At 46.3% G+C, this 13,260-nt stretch overlaps 1 protein-coding gene across 3 annotated transcripts in view; it reads right to left on the bottom strand.

Moving 5' to 3' along the window:
- RIMOC1 (RAB7A interacting MON1-CCZ1 complex subunit 1) overlaps positions 1–1,685 on the bottom strand; it is a 517,747-nt gene extending 516,062 nt beyond the window's left edge. Inside the window, exon 1 of one of the 3 annotated variants that reach the window (XM_069627205.1) lies at positions 1,529–1,685. In XM_069627205.1, the coding sequence (XP_069483306.1) occupies positions 1,529–1,619 (91 nt within the window). In that variant the 5' untranslated portion in view covers positions 1,620–1,685. Of the gene's footprint in view, positions 1–1,406 lie in introns of all 3 variants that reach the window. The other 2 variants (XM_069627207.1, XM_069627206.1) reach the window with 2 other exon arrangements.
- Positions 1,686–13,260: the final 11,575 nt, after the last annotated feature.

The raw sequence follows: 13,260 nt of genomic DNA, 5'->3' as shown, positions 1-13,260 counted from the left end.
GTGGGTATCATAAACAGTGTTTCCTGACAAACAGGCTGGAGAGCGAGAAAAATGATTCTCGCAGGCACGCAGCACCTTTCTTCACTTACTTCTTTGCTCGGGCGTGTTCGCTGTGTTCCATGCACCGTGCTGGGGAGGCTTGACTCTGCAGTGCGTTTGCAGGCCAAGGGTGCCTGGAGCTCAGGATACAGCTGATGCAGGGCAGTTGAGGGTTGCAGTGCGTGGGCTCAGGTTCTCTAACTTCACCACCAGTGTGATGAGGGATAGCAGAGGGGCAGGTGGGGCCTGCGGGCTGGGCAACAAAAGAAATGACAGACACATACACACTCTGCTTCGGTGTCAGAGCGGAGACTGCCTTGGCTGGCTTTCTCGCTTTTATTTCGTCCTTCCCACGGGTTCTATCCTGACCTTGTCGGTTCACATGTCACGTGGACATCACATTGGGTTGCCACTGTGGTGAAAATCAAAAGTAGGCACCCATGCCAGCAAGTATATTCTCAAATATAGAGACATCTCACTTCCTTCCCTTCAAGAACCAGACATCCTTAGCTGCCAACTGACCAGCAGGTGTTGCCACAGTAAAATTGCAAAGGCTTGAGACCGCAAAGGTGTCAGGAAACCCGTGAGCCATGCAGGCTAAGTAAGTCACCACACTGATAAAGTGCTAACAGTGGCATTACGAAGGTCAGCTTCTATTCAGTCACAGATCTTTGAACTCCGGAGGCCTCTTCAGATGGCAGATTTCTCAGCAAAAAAGTATCTCATCACTCATCAAGAACAGAAAAAAACAACGGTAAATGTCATGCAGTCAGTTATTGGTGGGGCCCAGTTAAAAGTAATGCTCATTTCTGAAAATAATAGATAAATAAATAGAAAGATGCACTCGGAAACGAGGTATACAACTGTTTACAATTTGGTTAACTCCATTATTACAAATTTCAACAATGTTTCAATATGGCAATAAATTGATAGTGAATGCAAGATACAAGAACAGTTTTTGACCAGGTTCACAATGCACGCCATTGCAATCCCAGCACGCCCCAACCTTAATTAAAAGGTAAATCAAAAGTACAAACTCATACACATGTCTATGGAGTAATACAAATAAGAAAAGGTGCTCACTTGTAAAAATAATGGAAATTCACGGTCAATTTAAGAACTGTCATTAAATTGGGGCAAGTACTTATCTACAATGTTAAAAACTAATTGAAAGTAACCCCTTTTTGTTTCTGATTCCAATACAAGTGTCTGCAAAGTGGAGGCTTCACAGCACGAGCAATACGACTATTTAAAGTGCTGGGTGGGGCTATGCAAATTAGCGGTATATGCAAATTGTTTGCGGACGGATTATGTGCAATAAGCACAATTACCCTCAGCCCACCGTGAAAAGTGGATACCTACTCTACATTCGAATTGCGTGGGACCGCCTCTGAGGTGAAATAAGTACCGCCCCCTTGGTCTGAAGAGGCCCCGCCTTTTTATGCAGCTAGAGCCCACCTTGCAGCCAATAGACGCAACCACGCCTCACCCTCTAGCCTCGGTGCTGCTTCCAGACTCTTCCATCTTTCTTCCAAGTGCTCCACCCTCTCCAACAGCAAAGCATCAGTCTCTGCAGTCATACCTGCAAGGCTGATATCACCGACAGTAACGGTTGCATTCACGTGACCGACACTCCACGTGATCGTTTGAGAGCTGAGAGCATCCGGAAGTAACGGACGTTCATGCTCATGGATAGTGATGAATATAGAAAAAATACTTTTACCAGGTGGACGATAAACTGAACGATCCGTTTCAATTATTTTATGTAAAACAATTCAGCAAGTATACAGTTTAGTGAACGAGAATCTCAGTACTATGAGAATTTCGGTGCTTATGGTTTCTTCAGAACATTCCCAGACAAGCATTGGAACATACCTGGTCCTACATTAGAAAATCAAAACCCTGAGATGCATTCCCCGCCCACAGTCACAAAAGACCCCGCCCATTTGCACACGGGTCCGCCCCACGCCCCGCCCACCTGTCAAGAAGGTAAACTGCTGTTGGAGCCCTCATTACAAACACGTTTGCAGTTTGCACTTTACAGTGGAATGCAATAAATGTGAATGTCCAAGGACATGCATAACCACCCGAATTGCATAGGATGCATGGCATTCTCCTTCCATAAAAGCAATACATACACAAAACCAAGAGAGAATATTTTCTTCAAATAATGTTTTTGAAAATGTTAACATGTGTGCATGTTTTAAGCTTCAAGAAACAATACAAAGGTTTTCCCTAGAACTTGCAGTACCGAAATTTGACATTTCACCTTAGTTGTTTGCTATTTTTCATGATGTTATATAGTGCAGTGGTGAGGTGTTCAGCCTGCAAACCTGATGGCTGTGCTAATTCATGAATTCAAAGAGGACCTTCAATGTTTCTCATTTTAGCTGGGGGGACCGAGTCCACCCTCTGAAAAAATTGGGTGGATTTCCTCCACCCACTTGTACCCTCAATTTGAGCCCTGGCAAAATACTGCTTTCAATCCGGAGTCATTAATGACACATGATTGAAAGCAGTATTCCTATTTTTTCAGCTTACTTTCTTTTTAGCCAGTTTGCCTTTAAATTAGGGCGACTAAAACATAAGGCAAACTGGCCAAAAATAATAAAGGTTTAAGCAAAATAAACGCTGTAATACTGCATTGGCGCCGTTTCCGGGTCCCGTCCAATCCTCCATCCGATTGGCTGGAAAAGACACCTGCCCGTAACCAATCAGTTGGAGGATTGGATGGGATCTGAAAACCCAGAGACTCCATGGTCTTCCCGGAGAAATAGCTAAAAACCCGGCGTCTCCGGGAAAAACCCGGCAGTTAGGCAGGTATGCATTGGAAAAGCCAAGAGTTTGAGCTTTTTTAGAAGTATTAGGCATTTGCATACATGCCAACATTCCGAGCACCTGGGAGGGAGATTTTTCCAGGGAAATTGGGAGATGTCAATTTCCCCATAGGAATACATTGGGGCTAGAGTGATTACAGGCGGGAGAACGTGAAAAATAGCTATACAGAGCCTCCTGCCTAAGAGAGTTGGCACGTATGCAGACATGCCAACATTCCGACGCGCCTGAGAGGGAGATTTCAGCACCGAAATCGGGAGAATGCATTTTCCCCATAGGAATGCATTGAGGATATTGTTATTTTAGGCGGGAGACAGTAAAAAATATGACTGTTTTTAATTAAAAAGTCGGGAATCTCCCGCCTAAATCGGGAGGGTTGGCATGTATGCGTATGCATTTGCCAGGCACTGCTATTAGATGCCCGGGTACTCACACCATTTTGCACCTGCTACCATCAATGATCAGTTACTATCACTATAGCAGTGACTGGCAAGTGCCTTTCCCATGCCTGCACGAGAGCCAAAACGGATGGAAGTGCCAATGTTTGTCTTTTATGCCATGTGGTCCATCAGTCTAAAAGTAGGGGGCGAATTGCTGGGGTATGTAGTGTATTTCCCATTAAGCGATCGTGACACATGAGGTCACGAGGCTGGAGCAATAAAAGAGGGCCGCCCATGCTACGCAGGCAGTCAGCGTGGGGACCTGGTTACAAGTAAACCATTGTCTCTGTGTCTTTATTCAATCGGTGGGGAGGCCCTAATCTGGATGGGACCCTCTCCGCACCACACTGTCGACAAGGCGGTTGCTGTTTTGGAGCTGCTCCACACGGCCGTGAACCCTCTTTCGCTCCGCTGTATGCAGGGTGCCTCCTCGCTCGCCGTTTGCCGTTGGGGCCCACATCGAGGATCGGTGTCAGCGACAAATTGACGGTGAATGCACGCCCGGCCTCCCCTCTCCACTCCAAGCTCGCCAGCAAGGCGATAGTGCATATAACCCCACTCCGGTCGCCTACAAAGGCATATCACCAAGCGGGTGAAAAAGAAAAAAAGAAACAGAACAGTGAAAAAGGAAACGAGTTCCCGAGAAGTTCATCAGCCCATCCCATCTACGAAGCAGCCCTGAGACAGCACTGAATTACGGGCGTGCCTGGCACAAACTACTTCCTCACATTTAACTGACAAGATAAAAGTATGCCAAGTGACCAGCAGTACATATAGCTGAGAGCACTGCTCAGACACAAAAGGAAAAAGAAACGAGTTTTGCAGCTCCCAAACTGGAGTGTTTGTGCACTCTAGTCTTCCTACAGTGCGGTTTGACCTGCATGCAGTGGTGCATCACACCCCCCGTTTCCATCGAACAGTCTCATGGTCTGTGCAGTAGGGTTGCAGCTCCTAAAAGGAGTGCTTGTGCGCCCTGCCGTCTTAAGCCTGCACGCGCACATAGCGCGAAGAAGCCGACAGGCCCACAACCTGACAAATCTCTTTTTGTCCACCATCACTCTACAGTCGACCACAAAAAAAGATGTTCGACAATGCTGGTGCCACCCCGGGAGTGGCCAGGGTACATCGTTCACCCGTGTATCTGACACCCCTACAAGAATTCGATATCTCCAGAGCTCCATCAGCCCTTGGCCCCAGATGGTCTGCCTGGGTGAAACGCCCAGACATGTTCCTGTCTGCCACAGGCAAATACAACAATGAGACGAAGAAATCAGTCATGCTATATTCAGCCGGCCCGGCAGTACCATTTTTGAGACCCTTTGACCTACAGATGAGACATTCGGTGCAGCCAAGACTGCACTGCAAGAATACTTCGCACCCATGACAAAACTCGACTACGAAAGATCGCTGATGAGGAACGTTCTACAGAAAGAGGGTAAGTCCCTTGACGCATACCATTGGAGCCTGTGGCGGATGGCGACAACATGTGCATGGCCAGATGAGAAACACGAAATGCATCATCAGTTGATCAACGGATGATCGTCAGTCAAGCTGCGGCAACAAATCTTGCGGGAACCAAGGATAACATTACAAAGGAGTCCCTCTACTGAGAACGAACATGGGCAAACAGTAACAGTTCATACCTGGTCACCAGGGGCCATTTGGCATTTGCTGCAGTTTGGATGCCAGGTGCCAGGAGGGAGGAGAAGAATGTCTCTGTGTGACTAAACAGTCAGTAGTGCTCAGCAATGTCCATGAAGGCTTTTGATGATGCTGCCAAAAGGCAATTGGAACGCTTGGTCTGTAGCAATAGTCCTTTGTTCCTGTGGTCATATAAAGTCATTGATTGTCCATATGGAATGATGAAGGGGACGCAAAGGGCACAGGGGACAAAGGGGCACAGATGTGACTTTGGGTATTGGGCAGACCAGGACCAGATGTAACTCAGGGATAATGAGGATTGGCACTTGGAGTGTGGTGAAACTGCACACACCGCACCAAGCTGGAGTCAAATGAATATAGGCATATGATCCACGTGTCCCAAAAATGTCCAAAATGGCAGCTGTACCTCCAGCAAGATCAGCGATGCGAAGCATGCAGCTGCAATTCCCATTTGTGCCAACGGGAATTGTACCATCGCCCTTAAAACACCGAGAAAAATGGGTACGTGTCTGTATCTTTTTTAAATTTTTATTTGTATTGTCAATATACATAACAAAATAACCCGCCACCCCCGGTGTCTGTATCTTAACAGATTTTTCTGGCTCCTTGAGCCATGTCAGATGCCACACATTTCCACATTCTCGATTTACCGGTGCCACCCCTTCTTCTGAGAACCCCACTCATTCCACAAGCTCTGCAACTCTTCACCACTTGGTCCCATCAAATTCTTGTGAAAATAGCCACTTCTAAACTCAATTGGACTCTTTGTGTACACCGAACATTCTTCTGCTCCTTGCGATCTGTAACTGAACTTTTTTCATTGATAGGCAAAATGGATGCTGTAACGGATTGCCCTGTGAAATACCCTTGGATCCTGCACAATGCTAGGTGCACAAGACATAGTGCGTCTGCTACCTCTACTTCACTGAGGATAAACACCTTAGGGGCACCAGAAGCATGGGAGATGAGACAGCAAATGTAGCAAAATCCTACTGAACTCTCTGTTCCAACCTTCCACATATGGATGTACTATACATTGTTTGCTGCAAAACCATGTGCATCTATTGTTGGATCTTTTTCATTATCCCCATTGTTCGAAAAATCAATATCAGTATTTCTTCTTAATCTTAACAATGCATCCTCAGATTCTGGAAAACGAAATAAGAATAAACCTTTTTACATTTACATTTACACTTATTGCCATCTTTGAACACAAGGACAAAAGAACACTCATCCAAACATACATTATGAATTCTAATATTTTCTTCCTTTTCTAAACAAAGACATTCAAATCCCAGATTTCTGTTCGCACCCCCCTTTTCCACTGGAATGAACTGCGGGTCCTTAGAACATACTTAACTTTCAGCCTGCTCCTGTGCCGGTGGAGGGGTACCAGTAACCCTTTGTGTATCACTGACGTGGATCCAGCTCTTCTTGTCAACCACCTTCACAGCAGTCGGAGTCGCATAAATAACCTGGTGCGGCCCATGGAGATGCTGCTCATTCCATCAGCGTACAAAGGTCCGGATGTAAATCTGGTCTCCTGGGAGCAGTTGTTGCTTGTGCTGATTGTCGGTTTCCTTGTCACTTTCTCCTGTAGACTGTTGGTTAGAAGACACAACCTGTGAAGATATAATATTGACACTTTTGGTTAAAGCCCTAGGGTACTCTCTAAACTCCTCTCCTATGACCTCTGCAGTCTTGTGTACGTCAGATACAGTGCATGCAGGTGAGAGAGGTGTATGTAGCCTAGGCGCCATCACGATCTTGTGAGGGCTGTAGTGGTGCTCTTCTCCTGGCTGATTTCTCAAATGAAACAGTGCTAGTGGTAAGCAGTAATACCATGACCTTTTAAAATTGTTGCATATTTTGACCAACCAGGCCTTAAGGATACCATTAAACCATTCCACAATCTTGTTGGCCTGTGGGTGGTATACCAAGAACAACCTGTGCCTGATTCCCAAAAGTGAAGTAATTTCTGCAAACAAGACCTTAAAAAAGTGTGATTTTAAGACCGCACACATTTCCCACCGTGGAAATACCTCTCTCACCTGACATTTTGCTGCAGACTTAGCATCAGGATATATGCAGGGACCAACCTCACGCCACCGGGAGTACCGACAAACAATTACAGTGAGATACCGTTAATTGTTACATCTTGTGAGCATGTCCATGAAATCTATGTGGAGCCCCCTAAATGGCCCACATGGCCTAGGCAAAACTCCTCTTACTGACCTCATGGTGTTTTCATGGTTGAATTCTTTACAGGATTGAATTCTGGGCAAATAATTGTACAGGCTTCAGAAATCCCAGAATGCATCCGTAAGATTGGGCTGCCGTTTAGGTAGATCGGCCCATCTATCATCTTTTCGCGGAACACTTCATTGGTTGGCAGTGGAGGATCATATTAAATTTAAGGTGGTGTGCCTGATCTATAAATGTTTCTATGGACTTGTCTCTACCTATTTGAGAGATGACATTTGTCGTTATCAGCCTATGAGGCTGTACCAATCGATAGACCAGCTGCTGTTGACTGTTCCCCTGTCGGGATACGTTTCAAGGGGAGACAGAAGGTTTGTCATTTTTGTCCAGAGGCTGTGGCATCCCCTGAGATGTTAGGGCCCTTCAAATAATGGGTCGATAGGGTTGCAAGGGTGGGTTCTCCTTCGATTAAAATGGGACCAGCTGCACCGCTATAAGTTATAAGTCCGTCATGAACTCATACAAATATCAAATTAAATAAACTATGCAATTTCCTACAAATCTACTAACCTGCTCCTGGACATTTGGTATATATGATTCCTCCTGAAGCTCTGCTGCAATTTGTCAATGAGAAGCCTGCAACAAGTAGTGTAGTTGCTCTAGAGCCACAAAAAGCAGTCCTATGGGCACTACTACCTTCCCCATCAACTCCTGCCTCCACAGCAAATCCGTAAGCGAGAGAACAAATGCTCTCTTTTTCCAGAGCACCTGTTCTTCTGTAGGGGCTTTCCCTTGCATCTCTATGATTTGGCGCACCGGGACTGCAGAGTATGGGGCTGGCAACAGTACCTGTTGGGACACAGATTCAATTTTTCTGGAAATCTGTAAATGGTAAGTAAGCCAATCCTTTGCCATATTGTCTGCAGCATCATTTCCAAGGGCTATTGGATTAGTATTGTGAGTGTGCGCAGTGCATTTAACTATGCCTACCTCTGCAACTAGGGTTAACGCTTTGACTACTCTAGTTATGTGAGGCCCTTACTGCAGGGGCCTTAGGAAGCGCAGAAGGTGAAAGATCCAATAGGATGGTCTGAAGAAATGGTGACTTTCTTTCAGGAACTCAAAGCTGTGATCAGCAATGCTCCAGTCTTGGTTACCCCAAATTACAAAAAAACATTTGATTTATTTTCTCACTCAAACGGGCAGTTGATGACAGCAGTCCTTAGCCAGTTCCTTTCCGTGGGTACGTTGGGTGATGTCTTTTCAGCCCTGGATTCTACTCTTCCAGGCTCAGATCCACAAAATGTTTCTAGTAACATCAGGACCTTCGGTGGTTAAGTCCCTTGCTTCCGAGGGCCTGATATGTTCAAATTAACAAACAAAAGTTCCTTTCTGATTGCACTTGGGGTGATGATTCTTCATCCCCTGGCCCCCTCTTCCATGCTCAGACCCCTCTCGAATATCAGCCTCCCTCCCTCCGTCAGATTCTCTATGGCTTATAATTTCTTCACCCCTGGTTCCCCCCCTTCCGGGCTCAGGACCCTCTCGAATCTCAGCCTCCATCTGTCGGGTTCACTATGGCTTGTATTCAAACAATTTTATCTGTTACATTAACGTGTCGGTGGGTGATGGTTTTTCACCCCTGGATCCCCCTATTCCGGGCTCAGACACTTCTTGAATGTTTGCCTCCCTCTGTCAGGTTCACTACGGCTTTTCTCAGATCAATTTCACCTGTGGCGTTTTTACAAGTCTTAATGTCTTTTTAAACAGACAGACATCCCTCTGTCGGGTTCACACTTGTCAACACACTGTTCATTTAGGCATCAGGCTTAGTCCCTTTCTATTGGCATCCCTCCGTCTTGCCAATACACAGTACTTTCTACTTTCTCACTATGTGGGATTCGTTTCCCTTAGCTTTCCACTTGTTTGCCAGTCAAAGACATTCGACTGTACATGGGATTTTGCTAGACCCCTATATCACCACTTTGACCTTCCTTACGGCTCTCCTGCGGCCTTCTTGTTTCTGTAGTTTCAGCAGTAGGGGGAATTAACCACAGTCTCCCGAGTGAGCACCCACGTGGTGCCGTAAACCCTCTGCAGTTGTTTTTCTCTTTAAGAGTTAACTGTTCTTTAATTTCCGTTTCACTTTGCCATTTGCAACTTTCGTTCAACACAGTTCGGTTTCTTATCGGTTCTGCCCTCGACTCACCGGCTGTGATCAATGGCTTTCTTGTCTCTGGAGGCAAAGATGGTACCATGGTAGCAAATGTCTCTCCCTGTCCTGCTTATCAGTGTAGGAGGGCTTTGTGTACTGTTCTCATCTGCTGCACCACACGCTGGCTATTGTTGGCAGTCTTATGATTCCTTCCACGGAGGCTTCACAGGTCTGGGTCAGAAAGGGCAAGGTCACTTCTCTCCTTGTCGCCCTTTCGGCTCTTGCTGCCTTTCTCCTTCTCTCAAATCTGCGCTGGGATAGCTGTCTCATTGTGCGGTTTTCCTTGCTCGTAGTGTGCTCTCGTGCTCCACCTTTTATCCTCATGAGGAGGAAAGGGACATCAGGTGTGTGTTGTCATTATCAATTGCCTGACTCTTCTTGACCCTTGTGTTGGGACATGTCAGGTAAATGGCTCTGTTGTTAGTCTGCTGTCTTTCACAGTAAGGGAAAGTGTTTGTGTTGGAAAAGGGGTGGGGGAGTATCTAAACATCCTGCTGGGCAGGATGGGGAAAAAGTGTTGTAAGAATTTATATCCCTCATCATAGAGTTTGTGGTGAGTGCGGAAGGGTGGGTTTTGTGAAATGAGTCGGAGGGATTGTGGAAACTATCGTTTTTTGTCACAGTCGATTGGGAATTCGGAAAATGATAATCAGAGGGACGGGGAGGAGAATGACTGGGAGTACTCGGTAGATAGCCGGAAAATAGCAACTCTGGGAGATGTAGTTACCCACGGTAATGTTGTTCAGGTTCCTAATTGGTTTCACAGAGAAGGAGGGGTTGTTGGATTTTGATAAGAGCGAATGACAGTGGGGAAAAGGGTTTAATTTGGAATAGCCTATGAAGCCCTCAAGCACTTCGTCCTCTTCACTGGTGTAACACAGCGTCTCACCTGGGGTATTTTCCAGAGCATAACCCCAGGTTTCCCTACCCGGGTGGTCCTCCCTCGCTCGTCCACCCCCAGGGCTGGGATCTGAGAGCGCCAGCCCTTCCCTGGGATTCTAAAGGTCTGCTTGGGGGAATACCCTCAGGTTTCTCACAGACGGACGTTATTGAATCTTCTCGACAATGTTTCTCTGAAGTGCTACAGACTAGCCAATCGTTCACATACTGGGTTACTGTATTGGACACGTGTAAATTCCCCAAATCCATTTTAAAGACAATTGGAGATTCACAGTAACCCTGGGGCAACCCTGTGTGCTTGAATCTCTGACCACGATACGTAAATGCTGTGATGTACTGAGAATCATAGTCAAAGGGAACTGAGAAAAATGCATTTTTCAAATCAATCACTGTGAAATGGGTCAACCCAGTAGCGATATTACAGAGAATGCTATGGTGGCAGGATTCAGTACCACCGGAAATTCTGCTTCGGAAATGTTATTGAGATGGTGCAAATCCTGGACCCCTTTGCATTCTTCACAGGCTACATGGCTGTGTTACATGGGGGCATAGAAGGTTGTACAATGCCTTGCTTTAACAATGCCATAATGGTCACGTAAATCCCTTTGCCCGCCTACCTATACATGAGGTACTGCTTAACCTGTGGCCCTATCACACTGCTCCACCACTCTTTAGCAGCCCCACATCATAAGGATTGCTGGTCCATAAATGGTCGGGCACCTTTTCCAAATCCCCCTTCCAATGTGGCGATGCATTTCTAATGATGAGCATGGTCTTTGGTACTTCTCTTTGCTCTATCGCTATCTAGCAAGGCACCCCCAATCTCAAAGACCATCTCCTGTGTCTTCAGTGCCTTCGAACAATTGCTTGTCAGCATAGATTTATTTACAAGGCCGACTAGGTCCACAGATTGCCAGAGGATTTTATGGTGGTTTATTTTCAAATTACTGGTTGTCATTTTTTCAATATAAAGCTAATTATTGAATCTGTCGAGAAACCGGGAGTAGTCCTATTGTCGCTCATGGTGAGTTGTCAGTGAGAAAGTGTCTGTGTCAGGAAGAGGGGGGGGGCTGAGTTCCTAAATATCTTACCTGGTCGGATGGGGAAAAGGTGTTATAGGGATGGTGGTACTGCGTCTCACCCTTCGGTGTCCCACTTCCACTCCCTGAGGACCCCTCATCCTGGTGATGCTTCCGCACTGGTCCACCCCAGGAACTGGATCCAACAACGATGGCTGTTTCCTGGCCACCTTGATAACAAATCCACCGGGGATCAGCTTGTGAGACACATTCTGGTTTCTCACACCTCCAAAAACCTTTTCCAACTGTCTTTAGTTTACTGAGGTGTTTATGACTAGGCAGAGTTTACACATTTCACTTGTGATTTTGTCATATTTTGGCTTTCCAGCACAAGGGATTGGAGGTACATGGGCTGCAGCAGGTAACCCCTGCTAACACCAGAGCTGTAAACATGTGAAGGGGGTTGAGTTCTTTTTATTCCAAATGTGCCTGTACCACTTGAATATATTTCATATGTAAACCTTACCATTTGACAAGACCGAATGCAGAAATTTAGTTATGTTGCATTAATATTACAGAACAGCCTAGGTGCTTCTAATAGCGTGACAGGAGGCAATTTGTAAAATTTGTGAGAGAAACCAGATATTAGCATTGAAACGAAAATTCCTAATTCCAAACGTCTCTCACTTGTGTCCAGTTGGTAGACAACTTATGTTATTGCTTCCGCTAAAAGATTGTTTTTCGGACCTAACCCAAAGTAGACAATTAGCTGTAACAATTATCTCTAGTGCTCTCAACTGTAGAACACACTGCCTTCTCCAAATCTTGGGCAGCAGAGCTCTGAAAACAGTCTTTCAACTAACATAGCATAGAAGATGACATGCTTTAATTAAATGAGAGGAAGTAATAACTTTCTTACCCCTGAAACCTTAAAAACATCCTTTTAATGTTATGGAGCCAAAATTTGGGGCAAAATGGGGGTGAGGGGGTGCAGTTTGGAAAACGCAGACAGAATTTGTTGCTGGGGCAGAATCTGGTGAAGGTACAGAGTGAGGAAGAGGTGGAGTAAAGTTGGAGGGGCGCATGCACTTATTTGGGCCTAGGGCAGCACAAAGCCTAAATACACCACTGCTATTCTACAAATACCCAGACTCACCGCGGAGCGGCCGCAGAGTCTGCAGAGTCTCTTGGAGTGACCAGTGACCAGTGGCTCTTCTCTTTCCTTGCTGAAGGCGGAACTATTCTACAAATACCCAGACTCACCGCGGAGCGGCCGCAGAGTCTGCAGAGTCTCTTGGAGTCTGTGGAGTTCTGTGGGAGTTCTGTGGGAAATGGGACCCGGAACCACACAACAGCCCATTAAACCTAGTGTGAGGTGGTCCAGAGGCAAATCTTCTGATTCCCATACTGGCCCGCTTGCTGGACCTCACCCCCTCACCAGGCTTCAACTGCGCAAGGGAGCCCTTGGACTGGAGGGAAATAGCTCCCTCACGGCGCCCCTAATGGTCTCCAAGCTACAAGTGAGTAACCAAATATCACCTAAATTGATGATCTTTGCCACTACTAGAGTGCCATGTTTAGAGGCACCGGATCAAGCCCACTGTGATGGTGACGGTGTTGGAGTTGACTTAAACATACAGGTGTGTGAGTACTGCTACATAAAAGGATGTAACAATTGTAACAACTGTGAACAGGCGGACTGTAAACTTGCAGCCTGTGAAATAGCTGAATCAGTGGACTTAGTGAACCTACACGCAACACATGAAATGCAGCAGCCTGCTATGACTGCTAAAATGAGCAGTCCAGACTTAATTGCGGCCAATTCATTGCTATGTGGAAAAATGAAAGCAAAACTTACATTGGCATGTGCGGACGAGCTGGGGTCCGCCGACTTGGCTGGCGGTGGCTGTGTGGAGGAGTGCTGGGCTCCCGCTGTCGCCGACGGGCT

Source organism: Ambystoma mexicanum, chromosome 6p (genome assembly GCF_040938575.1).
Source record: "Ambystoma mexicanum isolate Mex_15411 chromosome 6p, UKY_AmexF1_1, whole genome shotgun sequence".
NCBI classification, from domain to species: Eukaryota; Metazoa; Chordata; class Amphibia; order Caudata; family Ambystomatidae; genus Ambystoma; species Ambystoma mexicanum.
This window is presented reverse-complemented; position numbering and strand designations above follow the sequence as displayed.